Source organism: Aspergillus undulatus (genome assembly GCF_047715775.1).
Source record: "Aspergillus undulatus strain CBS 261.88 unplaced genomic scaffold BDV17scaffold_85, whole genome shotgun sequence".
NCBI lineage: Eukaryota > Fungi > Ascomycota > Eurotiomycetes > Eurotiales > Aspergillaceae > Aspergillus > Aspergillus undulatus.
This window is the reverse complement of record NW_027396689.1, coordinates 43,211-58,667: the sequence shown is the minus strand read 5'-3', so window position 1 is coordinate 58,667 and position 15,457 is coordinate 43,211. Positions and strand designations below refer to the sequence as shown.

At 50.6% G+C, this 15,457-nt stretch overlaps 3 protein-coding genes across 3 annotated transcripts; 1 reads left to right on the top strand and 2 right to left on the bottom strand.

Moving 5' to 3' along the window:
- Window positions 1–47: 47 nt before the first annotated feature.
- BDV17DRAFT_296185 (major facilitator superfamily domain-containing protein) lies at window positions 48–1,138 on the top strand (the record flags this gene model as incomplete). The annotated part of the gene is made up of 3 exons (XM_073763232.1): window positions 48–494; window positions 549–639; window positions 702–1,138. 3 exons carry the CDS (start codon window positions 48–50, stop codon window positions 1,136–1,138), a joined length of 975 nt encoding a protein of 324 aa, XP_073610459.1.
- Window positions 1,139–1,216: 78 nt separating this feature from the next.
- Window positions 1,217–2,086, bottom strand: BDV17DRAFT_285281 (NAD(P)-dependent oxidoreductase; the record flags this gene model as incomplete). The annotated part of the gene is made up of 1 exon (XM_073760683.1): window positions 1,217–2,086. One exon carries the CDS (start codon window positions 2,084–2,086, stop codon window positions 1,217–1,219), a length of 870 nt encoding a protein of 289 aa, XP_073610458.1.
- A 261-nt stretch (window positions 2,087–2,347) lies between these two features.
- On the bottom strand, window positions 2,348–4,510 carry BDV17DRAFT_234292 (uncharacterized protein). The gene has a single exon (XM_073755839.1). It carries the CDS (start codon window positions 4,214–4,216, stop codon window positions 2,501–2,503), a length of 1,716 nt encoding a protein of 571 aa, XP_073610457.1. The 5' UTR covers window positions 4,217–4,510; the 3' UTR covers window positions 2,348–2,500.
- Between the last annotated feature and the right edge of the window lie 10,947 nt (window positions 4,511–15,457).

The window sequence follows — 15,457 nt, the reverse complement described above, 5'->3', positions numbered from 1 at the left end:
ATCCGAGTGTGTTGTATCATTATGCGTTTTGGTATAAACCGAGTGAGATGCCGTGGCGCATTGCGGTTTTCTACTCGCTGGGGCAGCTGAGCAGTGCGTTGAGTGGGTTGCTTGCGTATGCGATTAGTTTCATGAATCGGCTTGGTGGATTATCGGAGTGGCGATGGTTGTTTATCCTCGAGGGTCTCCCTGCTATTCTGCTTGCCTTTGTTGCGCTCTTTGGTGTGCCTGATTACCCTGAGAGTGCAAAGATGCTTACACGAGAGGAACGGGAGTACCTGTCCAACAGACTGGCAAAAACCGCGCCCTCAGGACGAGATCACAACTGGAGCTGGAAGAAATTCAAAGAGCTATTCAAGAGCCCGACGGTTTACACTTTCTCGGTGTACTGGATCGGCCATGGGATCGGTGGTTTCGGCGTGAATTATGCCTTGCCGACGGTCATATATGAGCTGGGCTTCACGACGACCGCCAACTCGCAGCTGATGAATATTGTATGGCCCCTTCCTCCTTTCCAATATTGGTGAGCTGTTATTGTTGAGTGTCAGCCACCCTACGTCGCGTGCTTCCTCTTCCTCAACGCAGTCGGCTACTGCCTGCAGAAGAAATGGATTAGGCCTTGGACGACCGCTGTGACTAGTACGTCCCTCCCTCTCTCCCACCTTCTACCTCTGCTCTGAAACCCCATTAACACCATTTAGTTGAGAGCACAATAATAATCTGCTACATAATCCTAATAACCGTCAGCAACCCAATCGTAAAATACATCGCCTTGATCGTCGCAACCGCCTGCGCCGGCTCCGCATACCCGGTAATTTGGCCAGAGCGGATCAGGGCACTGGAGGGAACAGTCGCGAGTGGGATTGGGATAGGGCTGACGAATGCGATGGCGCAGTTTAGTGGCATTTATGGGCCGCATGTTTATAATACGCGGTTTGGGCCGACGTATCGCGTTTCTTATATTATTTGCTTGTGCTTTCTGCTAGCGGCGATAAGTGGGGTCTTAGTTAGTTGGGTTTTAGTTAGGCAGAAGGACCGGAGGGTTAAAGCCTTGGAGGGGAGGGGTGAGGAGAGTGGGAATGAGATCGAGAATGCGGAGAGGGTCAAGAAGGAGAAGATGGAAGCCAGCAAGGTTTAATGGTATTGCCGGACCTTCTGTATAGCGTCCGGCTAGAAGTATAGGAAAAGTACTTGGCTGCATTGAGTATAACACAATCTATTGGGACTCGTTGCCCATAAACTCAATCACGGCAGAAACATCCGCACTCCCATACCCTCCCTCTAAAGCACGGCGCATCAAGTCCCTAAACGGAAGAATCAAAGCAGGAGTGACTCCCTGCTCGGCAAAGGTATCCACGAGGTTCTGCATCCCCGCCACCTGCATAGCCAAATTCGACCCCTGAGTAGCGTAATCACCCGCATCAATCTGCTGCGCCAACACACCAAGGTAGTGCGTCATCGCCGTCAACCAAGGCTTCAGGATGTCAATAATGTCCGTCGCCGATGTCCCATGGGACCTAGCCAGGGCGGTTGCTTGAAAGAACCCAGAGAAGAGACCGTACATTCCCGAGAGGAGAGCCAGATCGTGAAGGGACGCGGAGCCGGGGTCTGTACCGAGGAACTTGGCGGTTCCGAGATGCGCGAGGTCCGCCTCGACGCGTGCGAATGCCTTCGTGCTGCCGCTGTGCAGAATTACTGCGTGCGTTGAACCAATCATATCAGGAACGGCCATGATGCCGCCGTGAATGTAGTCTGCGCCGCAGGAGGTTACCCACTCCGAGAGCTCGCGGGCTTGGGATGGGGTGCCGTTCGTTAGGTTGACGATTATCTTGCCGGGTAGAGAAGAGGTCGCCTTGGAAAGGGTTTCCTTTACGGAAGGATTATCGAGGAGGCAGAGGATGATGAGGTTGCTTGCCTCAACACCGTCAGCAACTTTTGATGCCAATCGAGCTCCCTGGGCGAGGAGGGCTTGGGCTTTCTCAGAAGATCGGTTCCAGACAGTAGTCGTATAGCCGGTGCCGATGTATTGGAGGGCAAGGGCTTTACCCATGGCCCCAAGACCGAAGACGCTGACTTGCCGGGCCATTGAGGCTATAGTAATGAGATTCAGAGGTGTTGAGTAAGTTGGAGTCTGTATGGAGTCTCTGAGCTGCTGAAAGTGTTGCCGAGAGGTATATTGTTGCGAGACCAACATGCTTCTTTATAACATTCCAGGAAATGCCTGAGGTCGATTTCAAAGCATCCAGTGCTCCAAAAATGAGTGCATTTCGACCACGTTCCAAAGTCTTCACTTTGCGGCTCGGAAGGTGAAGCTATTCGTATTCGCGCTTGGCACTTATAAATCGCCCTTGACTCGACCAGCCGAGCTGTACGATTGGATACGAGATCATAAGCAACCTGCAGCCTCTCTATATCAGTGTCTCATCTTTCTCACTTCGGGATCCGCGGGCTGTCACCCAAGGACTTTTTGTTCACTCAGCTCCAAGTCGTAGGTAAAATGCTATAACCGGCTTCCTCGGCACTCGCTCTTCGGAACAATGTTCGAACTCTCATTCGTATCCAGTCGACAAAAACAAGACGCTCCAATCGGAACATCCGCTGCGGCCAGGGCGTCTTTCAATGCAGGCTCAATCTCCTCTGCTTTGTGATCCCTTCCCATCCTCCTCAAACACTCATGATACCCTTGCAACGCCCAAACATTGTTCGGATGCCGTCTTGGACGTATCAACGTATGATCGAGTCCCAGGTCCGCGCGGTATTCTTTTGCAGCTGCCTTGACGTATCCCTGTTCCAGGAGAAGAGCGGCATAGGCATGTCGACTCGGTTGCATCCACGCCCAGGGCTCGCTATATGGGAGTTTATCATCTAGTTCGATTGAGCGGCGGAGGTATTTCCAGGCTGATCCATAATCCCTCTGTCGATAGGCGATTTCGCCATCCAGCATTGCGGCTGCGACAGCGAGGGTTTCGGTCGCGCGGCTGTTGTATGCTCGGCGCGAGGGAGGGACTAGAGATTTGCTCTTGTAGAAAAAATCGCGTTCCCTTCTTGCCATGGCCAAATCCCCCGTAACGGCAAATGCAAGACCCTTGGCGTAATACGTTGTAGCCGTCGTAACGCAGTATAGTTTCTGATCATGTGGTGTATCAGTCCGTATAATGTTCTGCCACATCCCAAATCGAATCATAATATGTAACCGAGTAGCCAGAACATTCTCTAGCCAGCTCGCCATAGGCGGGGACTTCATTCGCAGGACATCCTCGGGGACAGAGTTCTCCATGCGCGTGACTGCGTCTAGGGCAGTTTTGCTTTGGCCCGCAAACATCGCAGCGTAGATAAGCGAGTGGTAGTTGTGTACTCGGTAGAAGGTATAGAGATTGTATGGTCCCGCCTTCGATAAGTATCGATCGTCGGCTAACGTTGCCTTGTAGTTTGAACTTATTGACCGCGTCCAGTTGCCGATTAATACGTCGAGATGCGTGGGCATGTGGTGGATGTGACCGGCGTCTGGAACGAGATTGCGCAGACGGTCGGCTATGTTCATACCAAGTTCTGGGGTAGGCGACATCTCGATGTAGTGGATGTAGAGATGTAATAACCCCGGGTGGTTGTATGCTCTACGTCGAGAGAGGGCTCGGTCAAGAACAGCTTTCACCAACATCGTCGGAGCATTCGGGGCGGGCTCGCCGGTGGAGAGATTCCAAAGAGCCCACGGTGTGATATTCATCAGGGCGTCAGCATAAAGAACAGCGATCTCAATGTCGTCGCCAAATGCATCGTAGACGCGCTCCATAGCGGACGCGTAATCCCGATTGAGAACCGAAGGGTCGATCGGAGGTTTCCCAGAATCAAACCGAGACTGAATCGCTTCAATAACCGCTCGTTCCCAAGGCCTTACATGTTCGACTTTCTCTTTCGCCCTTCTCGCTGCCTTATACCCCCGTTTAGCGGATCGCTCCAGATCACGCCGGTCGAATCTGTCCCACGACTTATTATAGTTCGGACCGACGGCGTACGCAAGACCCCAGTATGCCATAGCGCAGTCTTCATCATGAGCAATAGCCTGCTCGAAGCAATGAACCGCTTCCTCGTGATTGAAGCCATAGACCCAAATTAGGCCGCGGTCGAACCATGTCTGGGCCTCGGGGCTTGCTGTGGAGATTGGGCGGTGAAAGGAACCCAAATTGTAGTATTCGTCGGTGGCAGGTATGCGTATCATAATATGGATCGCTAATATATGGCTGGGATGGTGTGAGAGGATGATAAGAAGTTGATATGATAATGGCCAGGCCAGGAACAGGCGCGGGGATCGTCATCCTGATGCGGTGGCAAGGGCCCAGCCAATTGGTCACCCTGCGCTGCAAACTGAGTCAGGCACTTTTTGGAAGGGAGGGGTCAGAGAAAATGGAGTATGAAAGCTCGGGGATTCAAAGGCATAGCTGATGGTTGATGGTAAGCTTGCGATGGTTGTTGCCGTCACCATCGAGCAACATATGGGTTGGGCTCGCTCGTGGTGAGAGACATATTTTGGTGTTTTCGAGGAAGGTGCGGACACGTGACTGCAGGCCGTCTTCCCCTAAGGTAGGTAGGTATCCAATGACACCATCTTTCCCCGACAAGACACTTTTGTTCGCAGACAACTCAAAAAGCTCCTGGACTCGCGAGAATCGCAAGCCCCACGATACCGATCGAATACTCAGATCCAGCGCTCATTCTGGGCAACGTGCCCGGCGACGAGGGACAACCCCTGCCTCCCGCCAGCCGACCGCAGCCCGCCAGCTCCCCGCACGCGTCGCGACGCGTTAACATGATGGCACGACTCAACACTCAACCAGACGGCCCCTTGCAAGCAGTGCTGCAGGAAACAACCACAGCGGCTACTGCTAGGGCCGCTGAAGGCCAGAAGATCTTCAGCCCCATTGCGGCCTTCCTTGATAAACACCGAAGCCAGACAGGCCTGGCGCCCCACCAGCAAGGCGCGCTCGAGGCGCTCAGTAACGACCTGGCCAAGATAGCCCAACAGCACTTCAACGCCTATATCATTGGCGTTCCCTTGACCACCAGCCCTGCTGCTCCTGCCCCTGGTCCCGTTGCCCTCCCCCCCTCCCCACCGCCATCTCGCCCCTCCTCTGGCCTTGCCCAGTCTACATACGCGTCTGTGGTACAAACAATCCCAGCCAAAGCAACTACAAAGGCTAGCAACAAGCCGAAGCCTCGGACTCTTGCTGCAAAGGAACCAGCGCCGGATACCCGCCTGTTTATACGCCTCCTACCGAACCATATTGCTAAGGATATGGATGCCTTTGCCATCTACTCAAACCTCCGCTCTAGACTGGGAGAAAATGGCAAGCTTCTTAAAGGCACCTAGTCTACTAAAACTGGATTTGCTCTTGTACCAACTTCCCCGGATACCCTCCCAGCCCTAGAGGCGCAGAAAGAGATAATCTCATCTTTCTTTGATACCTGCTTAATTGAACGCAGCTCTCGCTGGATCTCTTACCAAGTTACTAATATACCAAGGAAAGTAGGTGAGCTTACTGCAAGCCGGTACTCTATAATCCCTGTAAACCCTAAGATCCTATCCTCCGAGGTTACTGAAGCAACTGGCCTCACCCCCATAGCAGTAACCGAGACTGCCGCCAGCGCCGCGCAAGCGGGGGACAGCTCCTCAAGCTGGTTTATTAACTTCCCAGAGGAGAGCAATGCAAAACTCCCCGCATGACTTACCTTATTCGGCATGACCACGCATGCCCAGCTCCTGGCAAGACGAAAAAAGATTGTACAATGCAATCGCTGCTGGAAGTGGCACAACGCCAGAGCCTGCGCCCGCCAGGCGCGCTGCCGGCTCTGCGGCTCCACCCAACATACTGAGGAGGGCCACCCAAACAGATACCACGCCCTGGCCCCCCATACATGCCCACCAAGATGCCTACACTGCCACGGCCCGCACGCAGCCGACTATGAAAAGTGCCTGCTCCGACCCAACAAGACTGGAACCCGATGTACTAAGGCCCAGCAAGCCGAGATCCGCAAGACATGCTCACTAAAACTAGCCAAGGCAAGCCTGGAGAGCCAATGCTGCAAGCAAGCCCCTGAGGCCCCCGAAGCCCCCCAGGACCTAGATATGACCTCTGACAGCCGCCCCCTGCTCTCTCCTTTTCGCACGAATACCCCCCCGCCGCAGACACCAAGAACCTCTCCCCCAGCTACCGCGAGGGCAGTCCGCTTTGCAACCCCTAAGCCATAAAGCGGCTTTGAACTCTTGATAAACAAGGAAATATGAAATACCAAAACCACAAGAGATCCCTCTTAATACTCCAACTAAATGTTGGCCGCATACCAGGGGCCCATGAAATTGCCCTCTTACAGGCTTACTCAGAGGATATTGATATTATCCTTCTTCAAGAACCATATATCTACAAAGACCTCTCACGGAAGATTACAAAAAGACACCTATTATACGAATGCTTCTCCCCAACAGACAGCTGGATAACAAGCGGCCGCCCCCGAGTACTCACATATATTCACCGAAGAGCCGGCATCCGAGCCGCCCAACTACGCCCAGATCTAAGCCAGGAGATCCTTTCAGACCTTCTCCTACTCCAGATTACCTCATATATAGGGTAATCAGTCCTAATCCTTAATATCTACAATGCCCCAAGAACAGGAATACGCGCAGGTGAGGCAATAGAGGCCCTTACATGCCTGCCTGATTCCTACTTTTTAACTCCAATCCTGCTAGCTGGGGACTTTAACCTGCTACACAGCCGATGGCAGCCGTCACTCCAGCATACACCAACCTCCTCCGCGGAAGTATTTATAGTCTGGCTTGATAGACTAGGACTCCTGCTCACGTCCGAGATAGACACCCCTACACAAGATAAGGGTAATGTCCTAGACCTTACTTTCATTTCAAGCTCCCCGAGCCTCCTAGTAACAAGCACTAGAGTGAGGAATGACCTAGATACTACCTCTGACCACCGCCTACTTCACACAGACCTACCTTGGGAACAAGGATCAGAGAAGACCCCGCGAAAGCTCAGGTTTAATACACTTGACCATGCCCGCTTTCATACCCTTCTTGCCTCTAACCTAAGCAACCTCAGGAGCTCGGCAGAAGATAAAGATAGCCTAGACTACCTCGCACAAGGTATTATCTCAGCTACGCACAGTGCATACATGGCCTCCGCAAACAAGTCCCTGCCCCAAGGAGGAGGCCAGAAATGGTGGAATGCAGAATGCAAGAAGGCACTTGAAAACTATCGGGCAGGACTCAACACGCGAAGAGACCTCCGGAGAGTAACCCGGAGAGCCCAGTCCCAATACTGGAGAGACAAGATTAGCAATGCAACTGAAAGCAAGGAGGTCTTTGATATATCTAAGTAGCACAAGTCTAGTGGTACTTACCGCAGCCCTCCCCTAAAAGACCCTCTCAGGCCAGACAGACCCCCAGCAGTGTCCTCGCAGGATAAAAGAGAAGTCCTGTCTCGGAACCTCCTTCAAAACACCGCGGAGGCAGGAGATATCCCTCTGGATATACCAGCAGTCCTATCCCAATCATTACCCTTCCCAGACATCACGATGGCCCAAGTTGAGAAGGCAATCCTTCACGCGGGGAATACAACCCCGGGAGCAGATGAGTTACCAACCTGCATAATTAAGGTGGCATGGCCCTTAATTAAGGACAGAGTCCTCGTACTGTACCAGGGATGCCTCTAGATAGGCTACCACCCAAAATGTTTCCGACGGGCAGTCCTCGCGATGATTCAAAAGCCAAACAAGGCAGACTGGTCCAATCCTAGATTATACAGGCTGATTGCCCTCCTGTCAGTACTAGGCAAGGGCCTTGAGAGACTAATAGCTCGGAACATGGCATGGCTCGCGATATACTACAAGGTCCTGGCAAGCCAACAGTTCGGGGCGTTGCCCCTTCGCTCAGCCGTCGACTTAACTACGTGCCTACTCCACGACGTGGAACAAGCGCTCAACCAGAAACTGACAGCCTCTCTCCTTACCTTTGATGTTAAGGGGGCTTTTGATGGAGTCCTCCCAGGAAGACTTGTTCACAGACTCCGCTCACAAGGCTGGCCTGATAACCTAGTCCGCTGGGTAGCCTCCTTCACCACCAGTCGAACTGTACAAATTCGGATTGACGGAGAAACAGGCCCCCTAATAGAGATACTCTGCGGGCTGCCCCAGGGATCACCTGTATCCCCTATCCTATTTATGCTCTACATAGCCCCCCTGTTCTGGTTTGGAAGACCGGGGACTAGGTTTGAATACGCAGATGATGGAGCTATCCTAGCAATCTCAACCTCTCTCAAGAATAACTGCGAAAACCTATCAAACTCCCTGCAAGAGGTCCTTGACTAGGGCACAAGAGAAGGGATCACCTTTGCACCAGATAAATATGAGCTAATCTATTTCTCACGCCAGAGAACAGATCAAGACCCTAGCTACATACCAAGTGTCTCGGCCGGCCCTATCATAATCTCTGAGAACACAACTCGCCCATACTTGCGGTGGCTAGGGGTCCTCTTTAACAAGAAGCTTTCCTTCAAGTATCATGTGAGGGAAATAACCTCCAAGGCCTTGACAGTTATAACAGCCCTCCGCGGCCTTGGCAATACAGTCAGAGGTATCAAACCCTACCTCCTGCGACAAGCAGTGATAGCATGTGTACTCCGCAAAGCCTACTTTGGTGCTGAGACCTGGTGGCCAGGACGCTCGCGGTCAAATCCACGGTCAGGTCAAAAACCAACATCTAATCTAGTCCAGGGACATCTAGAAAAGATATCCAAGGTTATACTAGCTGGAGCCAGAGCCATCCTCCCCGCCTTCTGTACCACCCCAAAACCAATACTCTACCGCGAGTCAGGGCTTCTCCCAGCTGAAATTGAGCTTGATTATATAGCTGCCTCCGCTACAATCCGCCTACGCTGTCTTGACCCCTACCACCCTCTGCGCAGGCGGGCCGCAAGAATAACGCAAGCTGGCCGACATGACAGCCACTTCGCGCGCCGTGTACTTACTCTCCCAGAGTCAGAACAACTCAACCCGCTGCAACATGCCCCATGGCTCCCACGCGAAACACGCGAGGATGCCCAACTCCGAATAAAGGCCCCGACTGGACAGCCAAAGGAAGAGGCAGCCGCCAAGTTCCAAGAATTCTACTCTTCTCTCCCAGGGACAGACATCAAGATCTTCACAGATGGATCTAAGCTGCCCACGCGGATGGCGGGCGCTGGCTTCGCGCTGTACCAGTCAGGGAGACTATACCTCCAATCGTCCTTCCCTCTAGGCCCGAACAAAGAGGTCTTTGATGCAGAAGTAGAAGCAGCCCTTGCGGGGCTAAGAGCAGCCATACAGTTCCACACTGCTTGCTTTGCCACGAATTTATGGATTTTCCTAGACAATCTGGAGGTCACGACCCGCCTTCTCTCACCCTTCGCAGGCTCATCGCAGAGCATCTTCGAGGCCTTCCGGAACCTAGCCTCAACCTGGCTTGAGAGAGAGAGATTCCCCTACACTAATGGTAGCTCTGTACGGATCCGCTGGGTCCCTGGACACGCGAAAGTCCCTGGAAATGAAGCAGCAGACCAGGCTGCGAAGCAAGGCGCAGCCTCCCCGCCCCCGATGCGCTGCAGTTACTCTTATGCCTCACTCAAGCGACAAGCCAAGAGCAAGGCCCTCCTAGCCCTACAGAACCACTGGGCAACTGCAGCACCACAATCCTATCAAGACCTCCAGATTACCTCCTCTCCTCGGTGCCCAGCAGAACTTCACCTACCTCGCCACCTGCTCGCAAGGATCCTAGCTGCCCGATCCGGACACGGTGACTTTGCAACATACCATGAACGATTTAATCACGAAGATGCCTATCTATACTGCAGCTGCGGAAGCAGAAAGAGCCCACTACATTTTCTCTTCTGCCGAATAGCTAGGAGGAGGCCGCCCCTGCCCCCAGGGCCCTCCTCGGAGATAATCCCCTTCCTGCTAGGCACTCCCAAAGGAGCAGCCAAGCTGGCTACATGGCTATCAGAAACTCGGTTCTATGAAGATATCTGTCCAAGACATCCTCTACCCGGGTATGTCCGTGACAGTCTAACCCCCTCTTAAATTTCCTATTTTCCCAAAAAAAAAAAAAAAATTCACAGTGGAGGACAGGTAGATCATGGTGGGAAGGTGGATCTATGCAGCTGGCAATAACCCGACGTCTACTAGAATAGACCCTCCCCCCTGACTAAGACAGCTATACAGACGCGCTGAGGTCCCTTATTTGTACATAGAACTAGCAGATAGTTAGAGACACCCAGGACTCACCCTCTGGCGGCCTTTGCCCTGTTTAGGGATAGTGGAAAACGTGCAAGTCACGAGCCACGGCCGTAAAATACACACACACACACACACCATCTTTCCCCGACACTCATCACCACGCAACAACTCTGCATTCACAGTCGGACAACGTTCGTAAGCCTTCGAAAGCACTGTTATCTCGCTGCATCCTCCGACACACGCCGGCACACAAAGGCGCCCGGCCTCTGCCCGCAGCCCAGCCGCCGCCTGCCCGGCGCCCAGCCCGCGTCACGACGCGCCGTCGCGATGGCACGTCTCAACACCCACCCCAGTGGCCCTCTACAGGCAGCGCTGCAGGAAATAACCACTGCAGCCACTATAAAAGCTGCTGAAGGACAGAAAATCTTCAGCCCAATTGCAGCTTTCCTTGACAAACACCGAGACCAACCCGGCCTGGCCACCCACCAGAAAAACGCGCTCGAAGCTCTTAGCATCGACCTGGCAAATATAGCCCAACAACACTTCAATGCCTATATCAGTGGCGTACCTTTGACCACCAGCGCCCCTATCCCTACCCCTACCCCTCCCCATGCCCCTTTACCCCCCTCCCCTCCCCCTTCCTGTCCCCCTTCCCGTCCCCCCTCTGGTCTTGGCCAGTCCACCTACGCGACTGCTATCCAAACACCTCTCTCCAGCGCCACCAACGCGGCCAGGAAGAAGACAGGCATCAAGCCTAGAACCTCAGCTTATACTGCACAACAGCAACTACCTGATAATCGTCTATTCGTACGCCTTCCGCCTAACCATTCTACTAGAGATATGGACGCCTTTGCCATATACTCCAGCCTCCGCTCCAGACTTGGTGAGAACAGCAAGATACTCAAGGGCGTGTAGCCTATTAAGACTGGATTTGCCCTTATACCCTCATCCCCAGACACCCTTGCAGCTCTTGAGGCGCAGAAGGAGACTATTTCCAACTTCTTCAACACCACCCAGATCGAGCGCAGCTCTCGCTGGATCTCGTACCGCGTTACCAATATACCAAGGAAGGTTGGCCAGATCAGCGCAAGCCAATACTATACAGTCCCTGTTAACCCACAAATAATTACCGCCGAGATTATTGAAGCAACTGGTCTCACCCCTATTATAGTTTCCGAAACTGCAGCCAGCGCCGCTAATCCTGGATCCATCTCCTCAAGCTGGTTCATCAACTTCCCTGAGGAAAGCAAGGCAAAACTCCCCGTACGACTCTCCTTGTTTGGCATGATTACCAACGCCCAGCCCCTGATTAGAAGGACAAAGATTATACAATGTAATCAATGCTGGAAGTGGCACAATGCCAGAACCTGTGCCCGCGAGCCTAGGTGCCGCCTCTGTGGCTCTACTCAGCACTCTGAGGAAGAACACACAAACAGATGCAATGCTGGACCTCCCCATAAATGCTCCCCAAGATGCCTTCATTGCCATGGTCCTCACCCAGCTGGCTACGAGAAATGCCTTCTCCGGCCTAGCAAGGCAGGGACCCGTTGTACTAAGGCACAACAAGCAGAGATCCGGAAAGCCGGCTCCCTAGGATACGCAAAGGCACGCCTAGAAAGACAGTGCTGCATGCAAGAAATTCAGGCCCCTGAGGACAGAGATATGGACAGCAATAGCTGCCCTCCACAGTCACCCTTTATCTTCCGGTCATCTACCCCTCCACCCAGGGAGCCAGCAGACTCCCCCCCAGTCACAGCCAGGGCTGTCCGCTTTGCATTACCCAAGCCTTAAAACAGCTTTGACGTTCTAATGAACGAGCGACTATGAAATACCAAAACTATACAAAGGAATCACTCTCAATACTCCAGCTGAATGTTGGCCGCGCAGGCACAGCTCATGAAATCACCCTATCCCGGGCTTACTCCAACAATATCGATATTATCTTAGTGCAGGAACCCTATATTTACAAGGACCTTACCCGCAAGATCACCAAGAAACATCCTTCGTATGAATGCTTTTCCCCTACAGATGACTGGGGGCTAAGCGGCCGACCTCGTGTCCTTACATATATCCGGAAGAAGAAGGGCATACAGGCCTCCCAGCTGCGCCCTAATACACAAAACCAAGAAGCACTATCAGACCTCCTCCTACTACAAATCTCTGCCCGCTCGGGCCATTCTGCTCTAATCCTGAATATTTACAACGCCCCCAGCGCGTCCTTAATCAGGCCCAACGGGGCTATACAGGAGCTTCTTAAACTCCCTGACTCCTACTTCACCCAGCCAGTCTTACTAGCTGGCGACTTCAACCTACTACACAGCAGGTGGCAGCCCTCGCTTTAGCGGGGCCCCTCTACCTTAGCCGAGCCAGTATCTGTATGGCTTGACAGACTTGGACTAGTTTTTATCTCAGAGATAGATATTCCTACACATGACAAGGGCAATACCCTAGACCTAACCTTTGCATCAGACTCCCTTGCTCTGGCTGGGGCATATACCAGGGTTGCGGGACATCTAGACGCCACATCAGACCACCGTCCCCTCCTCACTACTCTCCCTTGGGGCCAGAGACATCTGGACCACAGGATCCTACCGCAGCCCCCCAATGACAGATCCTCAGCAACCAGAAAGCCCCCCAGCCGTTAGTGTACAGGCTAAACGCGACATCCTAGCCCGCAATCTCCTCCAGAACTCTGCTGAAGCAGGAGATATTCCACTAGACACCTGTGAGGACTTGACTCCGAGCAATAAGTCGATTATCCTAAGAATGCGAAGCTAGAGAGAGAATCCGTGGTAGGGAGGTGTGGAGATATCCCGATAGGGCTCAGTGGGTCAGGTGACAGGTTAGGGCTAGTCCCCGTGACCTGGGCCGTGACATCCATGAAACACTGAACCAGATCGGGCAAGCAAAGTGGTTCACTAAATTGGATATGTCAGCTGCTTTCTACAAGATCCGCATTGCCAAAGGCCAAGAATGGATAACAGCCTTTCGTACGAGGTATGGTCTTTTTGAATAGTTGGTCACGCCGTTCGGCCTAGCAAACGCCCCTAGTATGTTCCAGAAGTATATTAACTGGGCTCTCCGCGAATACTTGGACGAATTTTGCTCTGCCTATATTAATAATATTCTAGTATTTACCAACGGCAGCCGAGAGCTTCATAGGGAACACGTACAGAAAGTCCTTGCCAAGCTAAGCAAAGCCGGCCTGTTCCTGGATATTGATAAATGCAAGTTTGAATGCAAGGAAACCAAATACCTAGGATTTATTATACAGGCAGGAGAAGGCATGTCTATAGACCCAGAGAAAATCAAAGTAATTAAGGAATAGGAAGTCCCTACTACTATAAAGGGCGTACAAGGATTTATTAGGTTTACAAACTTCTATTACTAGTTTATACTAGACTTCTTATCCCTTACACAACCCCTGGTTGAGCTTACAAAGAAAGATATACTGTTTTATTAGACAAAGGAATGCTAACAGAGCTTCGTATGCTTAAAAGAATGCTTTATAACAGAGCCTGTCCTAGCTCCTTTTGACCCAGAGCGGGAGACAATAGTTAAGACTGACTTATCAGGCTATACTACTGGGGGAATATTATCCTAGTATAATCCTGAAGGGAAGCTCTACCCCTGCGCCTACTTCTCTAAATATTATTCCCCCGTAGAGAGTAACTACAAAATTTATAATAAGGAGTTACTAGCTGTTATACGATGCCTGGAAGCTTGGGATACCAAACTACACTTAGTACCTAAGTTTAAAGTAATTACTAACCACAAGAATCTGGAATACTTCTATTCACTAAGGAAGCTATTAGAATAGCATGTATAATAGAGCCTTTTCTTAAGCTAATTTAACTTTAAGTTTACCTACCGCAGAGGTTCCGAGAATAAGCAAGCTAATATACTATCCTGCCGTGACCAAGATAACCTGAAGGAAGCAGATAAATAACTGGAATTATATATAATATAATTATTACAAGATAAACACAGGGGAGGGGTAATAAAGGTACTTTCCCTGTACATTACCCTTAGCCCTATTACTCCCCAAGTAGAGGTCCTTACCTGGGCACAAGCGCAAGCAGATAATACTTAATATATTGAAATCTAGAAGCTTGTACGAGAAGGAGCTAGAAAGTTCCTACCGGATCTTTAGTTAAAGGTCTCAATAGCAGAATACAGTATTAACTCAATAGATAACCTTTTATTTTAAAAAAGGAAATGGGTCCTAAATAACGAGCCTCTATATACAAGCTTGATCTAAACCAGCCATGACTCTATTCTAACTAGCTATCCCGGACGAGAGCAAACCTACCTAATAGTAAGTCAAGAATATTTCTGGCCGAATATATCAAATGATATACGGTGGTTTGTACAGAACTGTGATATATGTAGGAGGATAAAAACATAGAAAGAATAAAAAAAGGGATTACTAAAGCCCCTCCCTATCTCTGAATAACCTTAGTAGGATATCTCCCTGGATTTTATTACTAATCTGCTAGATAGTAATAGCCGTACAGTGATCCTGGTAATAACTGATTAACTTACAAAAGGGGTAATTCTTAAATTAATAGTATAAATAACTTCCCAAGATATTATATAGACCCTTGTACAAACCCTGATATAGTACCATGGAATACCCCGCATGATAGTATCTGATAGGGGGAGTTAATTTATTAGTAAGACATGGAAATAAGTTTATTAACTCCTTGGTATTAAATAACTCTTATTAATAGCCTTCTACCCTTAGACAGATAAAATAACTAAGCAGATAAATACTATTATTGAAATATTCCTCTATTTATATATAAACTATAACCAAAAGGACTGGGATAGACTTATCCTGCTCGCAGAGTTAACTATTAATGCCTGTATAAGTACTATAACTAGAGTATCGCCCTTCTTCCTTGCCCACGGATATAAACTCTCCCTATTTAACCTAACAAAAGAACTACTAGAACAGCCTAGTAACTAGAACCCTATCCAGGTCAGAGAAAATATTATTTATATAATTAAAGGAGCTATAGAATAGGCCAAAGCTTCCCTGGTATATATATAATAAGAAGCCAAGTACCAAGTAAATAAGAAGCAAGCCCCTGCACCTGTTTATAAACCAGGGGACAAGGTATAGCTAAACCTTTAAAATATTTATACAGAGAGGCCTAGCAAGAAGCTGGATTAGAAAAAT

What these genes read in the sequence shown, in the direction of transcription:
- BDV17DRAFT_234292 (XM_073755839.1), bottom strand. Translation starts at nt 4,216, where the DNA reads ATGATACGCATACCTGCCACCGACGAATACTACAATTTGGGTTCCTTT.